Here is a 19,805-nt window from a genome sequence, read left to right as displayed (position 1 = left end):
AATCTGTCATCTATCCGCCTTAACCATTTATCTGCCATGGTCAAGCTCTTCAGTAACACTTGTTTATTATTGATCAGAGAAGATTAGTTCAGAGATTGTACATCCCACCCAGGTTTTTGTACACTGTTGTATGTGAATCGTGCGCTACCATTGCTGGTAGACACACGTGAGCTGTTCAGTGCGTTGTCTTGATATGTAAACCCATCCTGTTCACCTGCGATGCGTATCCTGCCTGTCACTCAGCAGTGAGTGCACACACCCACACGGGAGACAGCTACTCTGTCACAAGCACTAATACTCTGTATCTTTCTAAACAAGGGATTTAAATGAGTATGTTCTGGTATTGATCCAGGAAGGACCCAGTCTGGAACTCCATTTTTGCCCCATCCAAAGTACAGCTATGTTGCACAGAGGCCTGTTTTTGCTAAACTGATACAGTTGCCCCACCCTAGGAATGCCATTCTATTCCGTATGTTATAATGGCAACCCACCCATCTTTCTCTGTTTGTGGAAAGTTGTGTGTGACCCTTCTCTCTGCATTTCTTAATTTCTTTCTCAAACTCTATTATTATTATTATTATTATTATTATTATTATTATTATTATTATTATTATTATTATTATTATTATTATTATTATTATTTCCATTTTACTCTGTTTAGCTTCTTCATTGTCTGTCTTTCTGTTTCTGTGATCACTGCACAATTGGTCATTTACTGTGGCGGTTTGTTTTGTATTGTTAAAAATGTTTCTTTTTCTTTCAATAGGTTGAAGTTGAACTGAAAATTGATCAAATGCAAGAGCTGAATGGAACACAGAGAGACCAACCAAATGAATGTAGCCATCAGTGAGCACTACAAAGAGCATATTGATTCAAGGATAAAGGATAAAAAAGATGCACTTTCGAGAGAGTATCACAGGAGAGGATGCATTCGTTGCAGTTTGAAAAACAAAGAAACACTATTTTCAGTTGACACTGCCTGGCAAGGTCTTGAGCAAAACATCTGACTGCTTCTCTGTTGGTTTGTCTGCTTCAGTTTGCTCAGTATTCAGTTACAGGGATGTCGGTTGCTGGCTGTGGTAAACCTGCTTCACCAGCACTTGAGAAGCATACAATTAAAATACATAACCAAATGTATTTGTATGCTTTGTATTTGCTTTTGTTTTTATTCCAGACGCTTATTAATTCTTAAGTGGATTCTTACTAAATCAAGCTCTCATTATTCCTCTCCTCATCTTCTAAATAGTTGGATTTTAATAGATGTGACAGCTTGATTTCTTTTGGGTTAGTACTTTGAAAACAGTACAGTATGGTGCTCCCTTTTTATTTTACTGTCTGACATCGAAGAATCGTGAATCGTATTGAAAACAGTAAATTAAAGAAGGGCCCTTACACAGTATAGAATGTGACAGTTTACTGCTGCCATGCCCTAACTCTGAATTAACCCAATTTGTGAATTATCATGTGCTGAAATAACATGTTAATGAGATAAAAGAATCCATAGTATTGACACATTTGATGGCCAAACAGTTTTCAAAAGCTGAAAGATTAATATTATAGGCAAATCTTTGTAGTATTTGATGCAGGAGAATGTCAGTATTGTTTAGTTAGACAGCAACATCATTTCAAATGCTGTTTTCATGGTGGAGAACAGCTTCCATTTTGTTGGAGTTGTTGCTTTGTAAACAACTGTTTCTCAGTTGTGCTTTTCACATAGAAGATGTTATAAAAAAATGTAAAACAAATATATATCTCTGCAGGAAAATTCAGATATGTATTTTGCTTTTTTGGCTGTTTTGGGGGGAAAAAGGGTGGCAAATGACTTTCTCTAATATTAAAAATCCTTAAAATGCTTAATGCTATTGTGGAGGCACCAGTATTTACATATTTGTGTGCTTACTGTTTGTGACACTTTACATTCATTTATCCAATTGTAATGTTACTAACATACTTGTTAGTTTAGGTAATTAAACCTATTCAAACCCCCGACCCCCTTTAGATGCGCCTATATCTTAATTTGATACAAAAGAATAGGCTTGTGGTATGATAAATACCATTACAGGTGTGCTTCAGATTGAACGATTTACATGTGTTACAGCATAAAATAGAGAAATTGAACACTGGACTTTTTCTGATAATCAGAATAGCATATGAAAGGACCTTAAAGCCTTGAAAAATCTTAAGATTTGTATAGGCCATTAAATATATATATATTAAAGCTGTACATTTAAACTGGCATACTAAATATTGAAAATGAGCAAGTTTATAGTTCTGTTTTAAAATATATTTTTGTTTATGAAGAGTTTTGTGAAGATGTTAGAACACAGTTGCACATGTATGTATGTACTCTATACTTTCATACTGTATACAGTGATAAATTGGAGCCCTTGGTGGGCAATATTGTGTTGGTTCCTATTTTAACTCCTATTACCTTACTAGGATTATAATTATGCAAGAAAATGTTAAAAACAAACAGAAAAAAGAGGGGATACACTACTGTAGGTAATAGTTTGATTAAAGGGTGTCTGTAGATTTACACATAGAAAACTAGGAGAGTCTGAAAGCTGGTAAAAGGCAAACGATAGTGGTAACAATAATATAAACAAATGAAAAAATAGCTATGCAAAATATATAGTTTTAAAAATCAAAAAGACACTAAGGACATTTCTGTAAAGAGCATAGCAGTAAAGGTGACACTAAGCTGATACTAGACCATGCAGATTGTGAGGGTCCTTCAGTACAGCTATAAGGTCAGACTTGCCCAGGCTTGCTCAGCTGTCATAGTCAAAGGTTCAACATCTTTTTTTACTCTGATTATTCTATTGATGACATTTTTAAGATGTAATTCAGTCCTCAAAGCACTATGTGATATCAGACCAGTAAAACAAATGACATTTTAAGAACAATGGACACAGCATTTGAACTGTGTAAGTATCAAGCTGCAGGTTTTTTATTCTTTGTTTGTACCCTGTGGCTGTCGATGTTACACACCACACTTCAAAAAACAAATATTGCCATAGTATTAGTCACAGGATGTCCCATTACGTGTTAGAAGAAAGTGTATGTGAAAAACAAAAGCTGTCCCCTCCCTTCAGTGAAATAATGACATTGATCAATATTCAGCCTTGTTTGAATGTATGTAGAGTTTAACTTCAGTAAATATCATGTAATTATGCCTGGCAGCAATTAATTTTGTACGATAAATATTGCCTATCCTTTCTTAAGCACAGTTTGCTGGGGCCGCTCTCTTTAAGAATGTATTGGCTGATACGAGCCATGTGAGTCTACTACTGTAAGCAGTGTGCCATCAGCACAGAGTTCTGTGTATGTGTAAACTGGAATGGACTTTTTCTTTATAAATGCACTATATTGCTGTTGCTTCTTTTGTACATTCAAGACTTAATAAAGTTATTGTGTCAAATAAAACATGTTTGGTCTCCCGATAAGAAATATCAGTGGCGCCTTTTTAATGCACTGTAGCATCTCACTGACAAATTACGCATGTGACAGGACACTGTGTCTGCAGGCAATGTCACCTTGGGGACTGCTGTCATCACATAACAGAAGCTAAGCAAGGCGGGTGGGCCTCGGTTGAAGATGGATGGAGAGCTTATATTAAAATAGCAGGCAGTCTTCCTTCTAAGTCACAGCTCAACCCTAGCATGGGCCTTGTGCAGTCCTTCAAGCAGGTCATTAGAGATCCTAATAAAATATATTACACAAGAGGAGGCTAGTCGTGAGTATCCCAATAAAATTTAACCTGGCCTGAGGAATTCACCACCCTGCTCCCTTCTCCCCAGGCCCCCAATGTAACCTGTTCCCAGTCAGTCCTACCTAGCTCTATGAAAATGAAGGTGCAATCATTGCAGGGAACAAATGCGAGTGCCAATACTGGAAGGGCTCAGGAATCATCCAGCTGCAGCTTTTTCATCGGATCAAGGTCTGAGACTGTTAGACTCCTAAAGTAATACGTTTGTGTTGTGGAAAGAGGTAAAAGGCTGTGTCCTCTCAACCCTTATAAAAGCTCACTGTAGTGTGCCATTGGTAAAGCGTAAAAAGACGGCAGGGTAATTACTTTAAATACGTAATCCAAGCATGAGAACTGAAGAAAGGGTACATTTGCACTACTATGGCACCGGTTTAATAGAAATATCACAACCATTTTTTTAAAGGTGTTTTAAAAGCTCAACTGATATTCCCACTCTTATAACACAGAGGGGCACGATGCTTGCAATTACACACACTTCTAGCAGCTCCAGATAAAGATCTACTGTCCTGTTCCCTTCCTCTGACTGAGGACATAGAGCATGGAAGGGTTAAGATAAGTGTCTGTGGAGGCACACAGTCTGTATTACAGGTTAGTACTGCAGTGACAGGTTCATTATAGTAATAATAATCTTTATATAGCACCTTTCATAGTGGACCACCATCACAAGGCACTTTACAAAATATAGGGTGTGTAAACTATACATCAGCTGCAGAGTCACTTACAAAGTCTCACCCAAAAGACAGAGTACAAAGAGGTTAAGTGACTTGCTCAGGGTCATACAATGAGTCAGTAGCTGAGCTGGGATTTGAACTGGGGACCTCCTAGTACAAGCCTGGTTCTTTAACCACTGAACCACACAACCTCCTCTAAAGGCAATTTAAACAGATATCTCCATTGATTTCAACAATGACGACATGTATGAAAAGTAATTTCAAGTCGCATGAAAAGCTGACCATCCTTTGCTTTAATTATAGGGATCATACCCCATTTTTTCATTTCTTAATAACAAATGAGAACACTTGGGTTCCCATGCAGTTGCCAGCCACTAAACCTCTAACAAATCTCTCTCTCTCTCTCTCTCTCTATATATATATATTCATATTCTTTTGTGAATGGCACATTTAATACGTAGCCACACCTACTGTACAGTTTATTTGGTGACTGCTTTCTTCAGGTTTGACTGTATTTTGTATAACAAGTGTGCCATCTACTGGAAGTACATTTTTCCCTAACCTTTTTTAACGAAAAAAGAAACTGAAAAAGACTTCTAGTCGAAACGTTTGTTATGCCATGTTAGTTTATTTGGAAGAACATTAGGAGTTGTATTACAACAAACATCTGTACATACAGTTCAGCATCGTGTCTTTAAAAAATAAATAAACAAATTTAAAAAATCAACGCATAGTCCCCAAGTGACTCATCAATTTAAAGCGCTGTCGCTGTGAGCACAGCATCGATCAATACAGCTTGGACGCCTCCAATTTGTGAGCTCGGAGGACGCTCACGCTCTCAAAAAAATTCCAAATTTGGGGGGGGGAGAAATTAATAATTGGTCACTTTAAAAAAAAAATGCATTAAACAATAAAGATAGTTGTTAATAATAAATATACGCAACCATTTATTTTAAGTGTAACTCAGAGATGACTACAATTCCCATTAGGTAACAGCCAGTCACCCGTATGTTCGAATTGCTGAGCTAACACGTCATATTGAAATCAGTTCTCGCGGTATTTGTCATACTGGCCTTGTTGACCCTGCCCTGTGTCTCGCGTACTCGCAGCTTCATCGCTCAGTATATAAAGGAGGGAGCGACGGAGAGAGGACGGCTGGACAGCGCAGCCCTTCGGATTAGAAATAAGCGGCTAGTATAGTGTTTTATTTTATATTATACCCTTTTAAATGAGTTTATTTGAATCCTTAGAATTCTAGATCTTAATAGGCTGCGTTTTTATTTGTTTTTTACTGTTCGTTTTCTAGTGTTTTTTTTTTTTCTTTTTTTTCTCTGCATTAATAATGGCGAGCTCGGCTAACTCAAACCCAGTGGTAAGGATCTCCTGAGTGTACAGTCAGTCAGATATGACGCCGACTGAAAATGTACTGCTGACTAAATTTTACTACTATGAACACTCACAATGGGAGAAATAGTAATTTCATACACTTTCAATGCAACTGGGGGGAAAAAAACAAAAAAAACGGCCAGCCCTGATCTTTGGCGAAACCAAAGTTTAAACCTTCGTTTGGTTACGTTTTCAGTGTTTGTTATATCGGTCTCTACAGTTATATATATATATACACACTCTTTAAAAAGACCTGTGCTTGCCTTATAAGATAATTTTATTTTTGGGTACAGCTAAAATGCAAGGTAAGGTTTGGTTTCGTAAAAGTCCTACTATACTATTTGGCTGCGAATGCATTTGATGATAGCTGCGTACAGTTTTCCCTCTTATTTGTATAAAATAAGTGAAACAAAACAAACTAAGTCATTTGTGTAAATATGTGTGCACATCGATTTTATTTATTTGTTTTTGTTGTGTCTTATACGTTAAAGTAATTAACCTTCGTTTTTCTTTCCTTTTTTGTGTATTGGGATTCCGTGTAGATTTATATTGGGTCGCATTTAATAAATAAATACTTTCACAGTTAAAAAGCACCTTCTATGTTTAATTTGTATTGGTGGTTCTTGCCGACCAGCAAATGCCGTTTCAGTGTGGATTGCACTGAATGCAGTCCTTATCAGAATGCAATACAAATTTCCCCCTTGCAAATCTAAATAAACCCAAAATATGTTTATTTTGATTAACCCTCCTTAATATCAAATTAGAGCCCCAAATCGATGTCGATAGCTCGCAAAACTTGTGTCTTAAACAATTAACAGTAGAAAATGTCCCCCATACGCACAAACAACAACCTAATTTCATAATGGCTTCCCTTCCTCCTGTCGACGATTCTGATTTCCTCCCTGTCTCAGCCTTCTTTATATAGAGCCATTGCCGCTCTCTAATATAGACTCTGGCAGGGATGGGAAGGTGCTATCCAAACTACGTCATAGCCTCTCCATATAAACACCAGATCAGGCTTTAAATAGTGAGCAGACGGGCTTAAGCGAGGGAGGTGCATGTTGAGTGGCGGAGGTGGTGGTGCACAGAAACAGATACAAGCTAGTTTACACTGCAGCTACCATTTTGATGAGTAATGTACTGTAAAATGAGTGCATGTAGTGTCTTAACATCACACTTTTTGCAAGTTTGTGGTACATTGTATTAAATAGGGAATAGTCTGTGGCAATATTATAAGAACAACTAATACAAATAACAAACACAACAGGGGCCAATTTTAGTGTTTTAAAACTCTTAGTAGCTTTAGTAAATTAACATGTCTCATGATTGGTACAGTGAGTTGAGATATATAGTGTGTGTAAAATATATTTTTATATATATATATATATATATTATATATATATATATATATATATATTATATAGTTTTTTTTACATGTACACTAATTTTTAAATAATTTAAAAAATAATTTATTTCAGGACGTTTTTTTGGGCAAAAGCCCTTCAGCTGTGTAGAAAAGTTTTGTGTGTATGTATGTGTATGTAGTGTATAATATATGTATGTATGTGTATATATATATATATATATATATATATATATATATATATATATATATATATATATATATATATATATATATATATATATATATATATATATTATATATATATATATATATATATATATATATATATATATATATATATATATGTGTGTGTGTGTGTGTGTGTCTGTTTTGTAATCCCATTATGAAAAAATAAGTTTTCCAGTGACACAAACAAGTACTGTTACACTTACCAACACAGAGTGTTAAGATTTGTACCACCTTTTCAAACAGATCAAGATAATTTTAAAGAGAAGATAAGTTCTGTGTACTTGAAATTCTGGAAAGTATGTCGCCATTACAGTAATTGGGAGCCTTAGTTAAAACTATACTGTTGTTTATTCTTACTCAACTAGACCAGCTAGGACACTTGGCCTTTTATGTCACTGAATATTTAAAAGAAACCAACAAAAAGGGTATTGTAATATGTGTCTAGGTCATACCCTGACAAATAAAGCAGTCATCAAAATACCTGTTTTTACCACCCGACTCCCATCATTTGGGGCACGCAGTGGTCTTTTACATGCATAAACCTGCGCTGGAACAATTTCTTCCACCACAAACTGAAGAAACACCATCTCCTCAGAACTTGGTCCACTAGAGCAGCTAACCCAGATGTAATCTGGTGTTATAACAGCAATGGTCCAACAGTATGTATCTGATATTCCTGTTCAACCATTGGCTTAGTGTCTGACCAGATTATATACAACAGTCTTGATGTGGGAAATCAAACACTACAAAGTCAAAAGATTCTGGTTTCTGCTGACCACTATGCTTTATTTACATTCATCTTTAGTTGGTTATTCATGTTTAATACATGTAAGTAGATTTTCTTGTTACTAAAAACAAATACGTATTGCACAATGTCTGAATCTTATTAATTTTTTTAGCATCACCAATTTATGTTTTTTGTCATGATGGAGGGCGTGTGGGTCATTTTGAAAAAAAAAAACCTTTGTGAAGTGTATAATCGTTAATGCTGATTTATTAGTGAATCTATATACCCCACTTTTTATCGTTTTTATTACAGCCTAAATTATACAGATCTGTGATTGAAGATGTAATAAATGATGTCCGAGAACTGTTCCTTGATGAAGGAGTGGATGAGCAAGTGCTTTTGGAACTTAAGACGGTATGAAGTCATCTGTTTGAGTTTGCGAAATCACTGCTGTCTTTGCTGACTACTTTTTATAATTTTTTTCTTCAAAGCTATCACTGCCAGTGTCAAAGCCTTGTATGAGGTAGTGACTTCATATTTGAAGGGTTATGTAAACCGTTTGTGCTGAATGTGTTTCTAACCATGAAATTGAGCTCTGACCTAATGTGGCTGCCATATTTGAGGTAATGTGACTTGAAGTTACAGCTGCAAAGAGTATCCTGTGAGTTACTGTCTTAATGTGTGGAGCACAGCTGTATTTGATTGGCCAGTTAAAATTAACTCTCACTGCTGCATTTCTTTAAATTCTGGCCATAGAAATTGTACAGATCGCATGCTTTGACATAGTCTTTTATAGTTGCTACACAATTCAACTACAGGTGGTGTCCAATGAACATCTAACGTTTGTCATATTGTTTAACTTCAGGAAAAATAAATGATCCAATCTTTTTCACATTTTCATATTTCTTCGTTGATCTGATAGACGTACGTCCTAGATTATTGCTTCTGGGGATGCTTTATTTTTGTGCGGGTTTGTATTAACTGGATTTTGTGGACATTTATTTATTTAAATATGCTAACGGTGTAAACTTCTAAAAACGGCTTTCAAATTAAACTTGCATAATTCACTCAAGATACCCGTCGGACAATCAGATTCATAATGTGTATATCTCTGCGGCTCTGTGCAGTTATTCTTGTGCATGTTTAATTTTTATTTTTTATGCCTCAGTTATGGGAGAACAAATTAATGCAGTCCAAAGCTGTTGATGGCTTTCACACTGAAGAGCAGCAGCTGTTACTGCAGGCACAGGCACAACAACAGCAGCAGGTGAAGCAAGCCCAACAACAGTCCCAGCAGCAGCAGGTCATTATTCCACCAAGCCAAGGTGAGACACTGCACTGATTTCATTGCAGTGTTATGTTATCTTTATTTTAAAAGTTGGTGTTTTTTCAAGTTGATTCTGGATTTCGTTCCATTTTCTTTAGTGCAGTAATGTGAATACATTCAGACTGACACATGTTTTGCCAGTAGTCTGACAACTGTTTTTACAGCTTGTAGCCTGGGTAATATCAAATCTGTGAATTTTTTTTTCCATGAAATCTAACACGAATAAAGCTTTTTTTTTTTTTATAGAAAGAGGCATTATAGTGCCGGTCCCCTTGTTGCTGGTTGCCATGTTCTTAGATGTAATTAGGGTACTGTTTAATTGAGGATGGCACCATGGACAACTAAAGAGATTCCAGATTAAATCATTGTCAGGTTGACAACTACAGAAAATAAATCTGACATAACAGGTTTCAAATGTTGGGGGTGGGGGAAAGATTATTTTAGAATTAAACCACAGCCTTTCATTTTTTCTATTTATTCCTGGCACAGCAACACAGCAACAGGTTATTGTGCAAGATCCCAAAATATTACAACACATGAATGCCACAGGAATGGTAAGATTGATAATAAATTACAAAATCAACAAAATCTGAGCTAGTGATTGGTCTTTTTTTTGTTTTTGTGATGTGTAAAAATAGAAGATCTTGGTTTAAAAATGTAGACTAATTGTTGTAGGTTTTCCTTCGAAAGCACTGATTTAAATCTGTTTATTGCTTAGTGGCAATTCTGCTAGTGCATGTTTTTACCGTATGCTAAATGCACATTAAACAGTAAGAGGTATAAGACCATTTCAGCTCACTTGTTCAGGAAGGATGTACAGTATAACATCCTTTGTTCTATTGTGTTGAAGGAAAGCATGAGATATGATTTACGTCTCCAGTATAATGTGTAGACAATAAACAGGAATGATATTGTATTTATATTCCACTGTATAGAATAGCTGTGTGATTCAGAATGGGAGAAGGAATCTGACCAGGCACATCACAAGCCAGCCTGATGGCCTTGTAGGATATATGGTAAAGTACCTGGATAGTAACAAAGGGCCTCCATTTGATCCATTTAGTTAAGGGAAAAAAGAAGTAGCAAAAAGTGGGCATGGCACAGAATCTTGAACAAATACAGTGAAAATGCAGCTGTCCTTGTTTGTACAATCATTACCGTATTACCGTGCATATAAGCGCATGCACAGCATAACACTGGGTGTCAGTATAGTTATTTTGTCATACTTCCCTTATCCACTACCAGAGATGACATTACTGCAAAAAACCTGAAAAGTTGCCAGTAAGAACCACTGTCCAGAACCCTATTAAAAGAAGTTGGATTGGATTTGGCTCAAATAAACAGTTGCTTTACTGGAATTAATTGAGTACATTTATGAAAAATAACTTGAAACTTGTTATAAAATCAGATGCAACCAAAGTTCAGAACCCCTAATTTGTAGCTTTCTTTGTTTATTTTTACATGACCTGTAGCTTGCTTTGGCATTGCAAAACAAAGCATATTTGTCAAGTGTATCTAGTAAACTAGAGCAGAGGTGTGCAAACATTTCTTAGAATACATTTTGTGCATATTTTTTCCTAGATTTAACTACAAAGTCCAGATTTAGCTAAATACATAAGCACATCAAAAATTCAACATTTAAAATCAGTCTATATATATATATATATATATATATATATATATATATATATATATATATATATATATATATATATATATTTTTTTTACATGTGTGTGTGTGTTTTTTTGTTGTACACTTGGCAACAACATTTACATTACGTTTCTACATATCCGTGAAAAAATACATGTAACTTAACTTTTTTTTTTTTGGTTAAATGTATTTATTTTTTAAACTTGGCGATTCAACATTTACCTAACAGATAAATCTGAAAAAAACATTGTCGTTCAGCAGTTAAATCTAAGAAAATAAATTTGGGTTAACACAAAAAAATTAGTTGATCTGCCAGCTACTGGTAGATCGGAAGCCAACATGCAAGCCCACGCCCATTGATGCATTTGATTTGGTATTGCTACTTGTTAAGAATGTATTTAACATTGATGTAGTTAGCTAAAATGTATGTATTTAGCTAAATCTGGTCTTTTTTTGGTTTAAAAAAAAAAAAAAAAAAAAAAGCCATTTACATTAAATCCGGGGAAAAAAAGACCTGTTTAAAACTTTTTTTTTTTAATTATTATTTTATTTTTTTACTCTTGTTACCTCATACAAGGAAGCTGCCATTTTGTCTCTGTTCACTGCAGTTTCACTGACAATCCCTACTTGAAACATAATTTCTCTGGTTCTATAAATCTTAGAGTGGTTGTCAACAGCCTATTTCAAAAGTAAGAACTTGGACTAATTAGCTGTCATGTATGTATTTAAAAATGTTCTATCCATCCTAAAAAAAAAAAAAAAAAAAAAAAATATATATTATATATATATATATATATATATATATATATATATATATATATATACTGCCACTTTAGTCATAGTTGCACCCCCTTTACTGACTCTCCACCATTGAATTAGCCTGCTTTATTTCCAGTGGTTGAACTTAAGATCATTCTAACTTTAACTTAAAGTACAAATTTAAAACTTCTCACAGGAACTGTCATTTGTAGTATTTCTGCAGATCACAGCGTGATTGCCAAGTTGAAAACAAAGATGTTTGTTCTTTCTGAGCGGGTACGCTCAGCTCTTGCAGGTAGCTTCTCTTACAGCGTCTTTGCAACTTCAGTGGCATCACAGATTTGGAGTTGTAGTGGATTACACTGTGCTTTGTATGTCGTTACATTTCTCTCACAAGCACATGAAGTTAAATTCGGGAATAGGCAGATAGGTTTATAAGTGCGGTAAGACGGTAGAGATAGTAGTGTTTTGCACCAGTACAAAGTTTGCCCCCATGTATTGTGATGTTAAATTGCAAAAAAACAATTGAATATTAATTTTACATTCTCCCAACTTTTTTTTTTTACATTGGTATTATAAAGTCTTGTAACAGTAGTTCCCTCCCCCAACCCCCCCCGGCTAGCTTTATAAATCTAACTTTGTTTATTTGGCTCTACATTTAAGCAGGTATTTAATTGTCAGTATGTTGCGTAAATGTGGCTTCTGCTATGCCTGACTCCAAAAATAACAGCTGTGAAGACCTAAGTCTGCAAAATTATTTTGTCTAAATTGGTTCTTAGAGCAGATACCCTTCTTGCCATTTTTTAAAAATACATATTCAGGTATGTATTTGCATGCATATTGAGTAGTTTTTAAACTTTTTCTTTTCTATGAAGAGTGCAGCAGCCACTGCAGCAACACTGGCATTGCCATCAGGTGTCACTCCCTATCAACAACTGATTACAAATCAAGGTAAATCAAAATGTGGAAACTTAAACAATTTTGACTTTTATAGGCAGTATATTATACATTCTTATTTAATGTTGAAACTTATTTGATTTCTGAAACAAAAGTATTTCAATAAAAACGGTAACTCATTTTTGCCTTATTTTTTATTTATTTATTTTTTGTTCACAGGCCAGATCTTGCAGGTGGTTAGAGCCCCAAATGGTACCCAGTATATTATCCAGCCACAGCAACAGGTTCTCTTGCAACAGCAGGTTATACCACAAATGCAGCCTGGTGGTGTGCAAGCACCTGTTATACAACAGGTTTGTCACTTTTTTGTATACTTTTGATCAGAGCGATACTAAAACTAATTAATGAACACAAACTGATAATTGCTATGATATACAAGCCTTTATGTAGACATTTCAGATTGCATTTGGCTATAATCCATTAAACTGTATGTTCATTCAATGTTTCACATTCTTAGATTTGCACTTATATTCAAACTGCTGTTGCGATGCCTTATAACTAACAGAATAATATTAAACTAGTAATACATTTATGTATTAAAAGAATGCACCTCTTATGCACTATTTCAGGTACTGTGTGATTTATGAAGATCCTGTGAATGTCCTTGCACTGGTTATGACTTGTCTTCAGAATGGACACAGTGCAGATTACCGTAAAAAGTTATTTCTTTAGGATGCTGGTTGGCAGTAGTTTTACCCAAGATGGTGGCTGTATTAAACCCTTGAATTCAGTTTAGAGTCAAATGAAAAAGATACATAATACTGTGCAGCCTTGAAGTTAGCAATTTTGGCTATATATATATCTCACACAGACACACACACACACACACACACACACACACATATATATATATATATATATATATATATCTATATATATATAAGATATATATATATATATCATAATATAGATATTTTAATCTGTTACATTGCCTTTTAGCATGTGCTTTAAGAGATTTATAACTTTTGTAGGTACTGGCTCCAATCCAAGGAGGCATCCCACAGCAAACAGGCGTAATCATCCAGCCTCAGCAGATTGTCATTGCAGGAAACAAGGTTCCTCAAAATGCACAGGTAGAAAGTATTCCACAAATGTTTACTCAGAAATCGGAAACCAATTTTGGTGTCTTTGCATGCATTTTGCTTTACTGTAAATATCTTTTAATTTTAATTTGACTAACATTTTGATTTGCATTTTTGCTGATGTAAAATATATATCTGGTTTGAACAAAATCTGTTTATCATAAAACTACCAACTGCTAGCATGGCAATGATTCCAAGAGAAGAATCTAAATGTTTTGAATTCCTCTAGATAGAGTAGGTTAGTACTTTGTGAATATCTTGTTAATCAGTTTCTTTAGATGATTCTTTAGTCAGAGAAATTGAATTCAGGTTTCAAATTGTTCTTTAGAACAGTGTCTTTAGTTAAGTAGAATTTGTGAAAGAGTTTTATTTGCTTACCCCATTCTTCTCTTAATCTTGTTGCATTCCTGTGTTTACCAATTTATTTTTTAATAGCATGCCACAATATGTATCCAAAATGGAGATTAATTTTGTTCTATGCTGAGTCCAAAACAGTGTTATGCTGTTTCTGCCATAATAAGATCAGTTCTCCTTGCAGGTTATGCAGGCAGCTACCATGGTAGCTGCTGCAGCACAGGCTGGACAGAATGTTGCACAGGTCCAGCAGCAGCAGCAGCAGCAGCAGCAGCAGCAGCCGCAACAGCAGCAGCCACAGCCACAAATGATGCTACAAGTTGATGGGGCTGGAGACACATCCTCGGAAGAGGAAGAGGAAGAAGATGAATATGATGAAGATGAGGAAGATGACAAGGACAAAGATGTGGGGGAGGATGGACAAGTAGAAGAGGTACTTGTTTACTGATACCTGAAGTAAGATTTTTAAATTACGAGAGACATGTGGCGGAGGCTGATTGTTACAGGCGAGTGATCCAGTTTTCAAGCACATCAAGACTATTGGTGACTGAAGAAACAGTGGTGCTGAGTGATAGAATAAGTTTCTTGATTTAATAGTAATTTGGAGGTACATGTCAGAAAAAATATTCTGTAGAAGCAGAAGATTGGGTTAAAAAGCACCTGGAGTGAGGGCAGCATTACTGTTGGGTAGCAGGAATCCAGTGAGATGGCATGGGAGTTACATTATGAGGGGAGTCTTGAGACATCAAGGGCAGGTTCAGCTGTAGGAAAGGATAATTTGAGTGGGTTGTTATACAGAAGTTCATGCTGGGCTGCTTACTGTAGCTGGAAGGATGATATTGCATCGGATTTCAGATCTTTGAGAGCTTCTGCCCTCTGAACCATACATCAAAGTTACAATAAAAGATTTGATACAATAACGCATATCTTGACTAACATTGTCTGCAATATTTATGTATAAATGTAATCGTCTTGAGATTTATGGTCACTGGTTATAGTGGGGCAGAAAAAGGCTAATGTAAGACTTCTCTGTTCCACAGGAGCCGTTAAACAGCGAGGATGATGTTAGTGATGAAGAAGGACAAGAGCTGTTTGATACAGAAAATGTGGTTGTTTGTCAATATGATAAAGTAAGAGTATTAAAGTGCCTTTAAAATACCATTCAAAAGTAGTATTGTGTGGGGGACTAAGTTTTTGGGGTCACACAACAAGAATAAAGTTAAATATATTTGTATTAGTGGGTTGCTAATCTTACTAACAGTACCTGAGGCAAGAACTTTACTCACTTAACCACACATAAATTATGCATGCTGTCATGCACATACGTAAACTAGTTCACCACCTCAACACTGAACTTGCTTGCCAGTGCAAATGTTTCTAGTTAAAGTTTGAATGACCCAGCAGTCATGTTTAGAACAACAGGATTATTCATACACTTGATACCATACGGCAACAAGTAGTCAACAGTGATTTGTGACAAAGAAATTGCAAAAAAAATCAACAAAACAATTTTAGATTGTTTAAAAATAAATTGGTGATTGTTTTGTCGTACTCTATAGTGTATTTAACACTTTAAATACTGTGCGCTATTGATCAATATAAATCGGATAATTTTATTTTTTGTGTTTTATTATGTTTTTTAGATTCACAGAAGTAAGAACAAATGGAAATTCCACCTCAAAGATGGGATCATGAATCTAAATGGAAGAGATTATGTATTTTCAAAAGCCATTGGGGATGCAGAATGGTAACTGTTTCTGGTATTTTGTTGTAAACTAATGCAAGACACATCAAGACTGGACTAAATGCACTTCAGCTGAGTTACTGGAAAAACCCAGAGCTACTGGAAGTGGAATAACTTAGTGTTAATACAAACACTAGGGTAAATGAACAAGACTCCCTCTTTCTACAGCTTATGTGGACGTCGATTTGTATGTTTATAAAGTAATAGTGCTGTTGACTGGTAAAGACAACTGGGAATTGTAGTTTTCCTTCAAAGGAAATGTAGTTCTCTTTCGGAGGAATTTGACGTTTATTTTTGCAAAGTATGTGCATCCAATTTGGATTTTCTTTTAAAAGTTTCTAAATGTGGAATCTTTAGTCCCCTGCTTCATGATAAAACAAGAAATTGCATTGGAGGGTCATGGTTGAAACAAAAAATAAGTAACACTTTTAAAGTCTTCTGTTTTAGGCAATAATGCTGTGCTTATCTGACTTTATTTATTTTAATCCTGGCTTCCACTGTAGATAACTTTTGATTAGCAAGTAGAAACAAATGGTTGGTTTCACAGATCCTGATTAGCCATAAATGTTCTACCTAATGCTGCCTTAGTTAAGGTTGTCTAACATTAGTATTAATCAGTGTCTGTAAAACCAGCCAAATGTTTCTATAGGTAAACATTTGGCATTGGTGATCTCTTTCCAAAATATAACATGCTGAAGAAAAAATATATTGCATGGAAATGTTTAGTTTTAGACCCCAGGCTTTAATATTTGTCACCATTTTTTTAATTTCTTTTTTTTTTTAATAAACAAATTGTGATATCTTGGTAGACTTTTTTTTTTTTTTTTTTTTTAAATGACATGCAGGTTTCCAAAAACCTTACTTGCCTGCTTTCATCTTTTTTTTTCCCCCATGAATTTTCAACTTTAGAAGAACAAATATGTAATACATTTAGATTATTCTTTAAGCAAGCCAAGTTATCTGCACTGTTTTGTATTGAAATGTCAAGCTTTTATGTTTGCTACAGTATGTCGGTCAACAGCAGCATGGTAAATCCTGAAGGATTGTCTTTTAATTGTTGTGTCTGTCTGTCTGTGGACATTGTTACTAATGAGCCAAAGCAGCCTGTTTAGCTGTATTATCAACTGCACTTCTGTAGGGTGCATTTGTTATAATCTGTAGTTTTTATTTTGTATTTATTCCTGTGATTTATTTCTTGGCAATGGGGGTTTGGACTGGTCAGTCTGTAAATGAAACACACCAAACTGTGCTCTTATGATACAAGTGTTCCTTTTACTCTGATGCAGTGATGCTCGTCACAGGTTGGTAAATCGTCCTTTTTTCTTTTTATTGTTCTTGCATTTTAATCATGATTTTACATTAACTTTTTAATTGATTTGGAATTTTTAAATTTAAATATTGCTTTTATAAAAGGAAATGGTATTTGTTTGCTGGCTTATTTGCTCAAGCAGTACAGTGTTGCAAAATGTGTTACAATTAAGGGGTAGGTGATGGAGTTGTTTCATTTTGCACATGTTGGTGTTCAAGTGAGCCTTTTAAAATGCAGCTTGTCCTTAACCGTTTTATTTTCTTATCCATAGCTGATGTACACAATTTCAATATAATAAAGGCACATGTAGATCAGGTGACTGCAGATTGAAACTTTGAGAGCCCAGGACAACTGTCCCTTGTGAAACAACTTGAGAGAACTTTATTCCTTGCAGCACAGTGTATCAGTGGGAATCATTCTGTTTAGATAATTTTTTACTTGAACCTTACATGTACCTTTTTGGTTATTGTGCCTTTCTGTTTAAGTTGATCAGGAATTATAGATCCTTAATTCAGAAGAACTAGAAGAAAAAAAAACATACATCTACAGTCTGCTTCATTTGTTGTGTGTCAGCTGATTTCCTTTTTAATAAAAGCAGTTTACCACTGTTTAGCTACTATTAATGTTGACTGCTGTTGTACATACTGTATGTGTAAGAGGGAAATCTATTTATTATGTTTGTATAATTCATTCTGTACTGTTTTCAAATCAAGGTTGCTCTTTGTAATTTACACTTACATGTTTAAAGGCCACGCTTTGAATACAATTATAGAACTTAGTATTTTATTGTACTAAGACCTATTTTGAGTTACCTAAATATTTTTGCCTTTGCTAAAATTAAAGTATTAAGAAAATGCTTTGTGTGTTGTGACATTTATTAAACCTGAAAATGTTGGAAATGTTTCTATACCATCCATGCACTTAATCTTATTTCTGAAATTACGTTTATTTTTTCAAAAACCTGTCAGGTTTAAAGAACTCTTGAGTTTTGTGTGACTGTCAAACTACTTTTCTCCCCCCTTTTTCTACTCCACACTGCTTTCAAATCCTATTTATTATATTGCCTTTTAAAGGTGATTGTGAAAATTAATTTTAAGTTGGTGTAATTTGAGCAGTACCAGTACATGCCAGTGAATTGCCAAAGATATTTGCACTATTTTTTTTGGTGGAAATTTATATTTATATAAGTAATGCATCTGTGTGTTTGTAGTTTCCAGGCTGCAAGTTAAAACATATTCAGCATTTCAATATTTGGTTAAGACCCTCTATTCAGTTACAAATCAGAAAAGTAAAATGTAAAATCAAGCTTTATTTGCACTTTTCAAGAATAAAAATGGAATATTTAATAGTAAACTGAACACAACAAATGTCTTGACTTAATTCAAATAGTTTTCCAGCCAATATTACCTGTTTGTTTGGTTTATGATTAGTTATGTTACAATAAAAATTAAATATACACTGTACTGCATTTGTCTGAATATGAATATACTACTGACACCAAAAAGGTTTTAAAAAAAAAAAAAGTAAATTCAATCAACAAACTTTATTTTTTGTAAAATAATTATTTTGTCCTGAAAAATAAATTCTGTATTGCGTTTTAACCAGTAGAGGGCAGACAATGATTAGTCTCTTGAAATTAAATTATTGAATATACAACATTCCTCTGAGAATTGAAGAAATTCTCCTTGATTATGGGGTCCAAACATAAAGGATTTTAAATTAACTTTCATTTACCATCTCTTACAGGTAGCATGTTAATTCACCATACAGAACCATCTTTTTGATAATGGCTAAAGGTAGCACTAAAAGGAAATGTGAATTATCATTTAAACATGAACTGCAATTTCCAAATTGTTGTAATTACACTATTTAACAATTTTACTTTTTAGACAGGAAATTCATTTTTTTGATGCTTTTAATATTGTGGGCAGGCTGACCAAGCTTAACATAACAGAGCTGCACTTAAACTCTTTCAGTCCTGACGAGACCTCTTGGTCCTGCCTTATCCTAGTGCTGTTTTGAGTTCTTAAAGTACTGACGGGACTTTAAGTCCTATTTACCAAAATAATATAACTTTGAAATGGTTTCTTAGCACAACGAGAGACCAGCATAAAGAAAAATGAATGAAGTTAGCACATTTCATTCATATTTCAAAGCTAACTAAATGGAATCATTTTATTTATTTTATTATTTAATTTGGCAGTGTGTTAGGGTTAAAATACCACATACACTTTCAGCTGGTTTCACAGACCCTGATTACCATCAATTTGGACTTCCTAACTAAATCAACATTAGGTAGTCCAAGATTAGTGCTAATTGCGGTCTGTGAAACCAGCCATTTAGAAAACTTTTCTTGTGTACTATACCTAATTTTATTAACAATAAGGTTTCAGTAAATAATGTTTGTAATGTACAGTCCAACTTTTCCAAAGTAATTTGATATTTATGAAAGGGGTAGTTTAAAATGTGGACCAT

The 19,805-nt window shown here is 34.6% G+C and overlaps 2 protein-coding genes across 5 annotated transcripts in view; both read left to right on the top strand.

The window, feature by feature from the left end:
- ston2 (stonin 2) overlaps positions 1 to 3,426 on the top strand; it is a 32,980-nt gene extending 29,554 nt beyond the window's left edge. For all 3 annotated transcript variants that reach the window (XM_041265261.1, XM_041265262.1, XM_041265264.1), the window contains one exon: positions 767 to 3,426. In XM_041265261.1, the coding sequence (XP_041121195.1) occupies positions 767 to 850 (84 nt within the window). In that variant the 3' untranslated portion in view covers positions 851 to 3,426. The remainder of the gene's footprint in view (positions 1 to 766) is intronic.
- Positions 3,427 to 5,517: 2,091 nt separating this feature from the next.
- On the top strand, positions 5,518 to 18,186 carry LOC121323928 (transcription initiation factor IIA subunit 1-like). Of its 2 annotated transcripts, XM_041265266.1 has the most exons (11): positions 5,518 to 5,812; positions 8,460 to 8,561; positions 9,316 to 9,472; positions 9,964 to 10,028; positions 10,410 to 10,490; positions 12,760 to 12,835; positions 13,001 to 13,134; positions 13,813 to 13,914; positions 14,462 to 14,710; positions 15,318 to 15,407; positions 15,921 to 18,186. In XM_041265266.1, the coding sequence occupies exons 1-11, from the start codon at positions 5,783 to 5,785 to the stop codon at positions 16,026 to 16,028; spliced, it is 1,194 nt and encodes a 397-aa protein (XP_041121200.1). In that variant the 5' UTR covers positions 5,518 to 5,782; the 3' UTR covers positions 16,029 to 18,186. The 2 variants fall into 2 exon arrangements, with proteins under 2 accessions (XP_041121200.1, XP_041121201.1); XM_041265267.1 differs by lacking the exon at positions 10,410 to 10,490 and having other exon boundaries at positions 5,519 to 5,812.
- The last annotated feature ends 1,619 nt before the right edge of the window (positions 18,187 to 19,805 follow it).

This window comes from Polyodon spathula, chromosome 12 (assembly GCF_017654505.1).
Source record: "Polyodon spathula isolate WHYD16114869_AA chromosome 12, ASM1765450v1, whole genome shotgun sequence".
Classification (NCBI taxonomy): domain Eukaryota; kingdom Metazoa; phylum Chordata; class Actinopteri; order Acipenseriformes; family Polyodontidae; genus Polyodon; species Polyodon spathula.
This window is presented reverse-complemented; position numbering and strand designations above follow the sequence as displayed.

Bases quoted from the DNA above. Each gene is read 5' to 3' on its own strand.
- LOC121323928 (XM_041265266.1), top strand. From the start codon at position 5,783: ATGGCGAGCTCGGCTAACTCAAACCCAGTG. The intron at 10,029-10,409 runs GTAAGATTGATA...TCCACTGTATAG, and splicing joins ACATGAATGCCACAGGAATG to AATAGCTGTGTGATTCAGAA. The intron at 13,915-14,461 runs GTAGAAAGTATT...TTCTCCTTGCAG, and splicing joins AGGTTCCTCAAAATGCACAG to GTTATGCAGGCAGCTACCAT.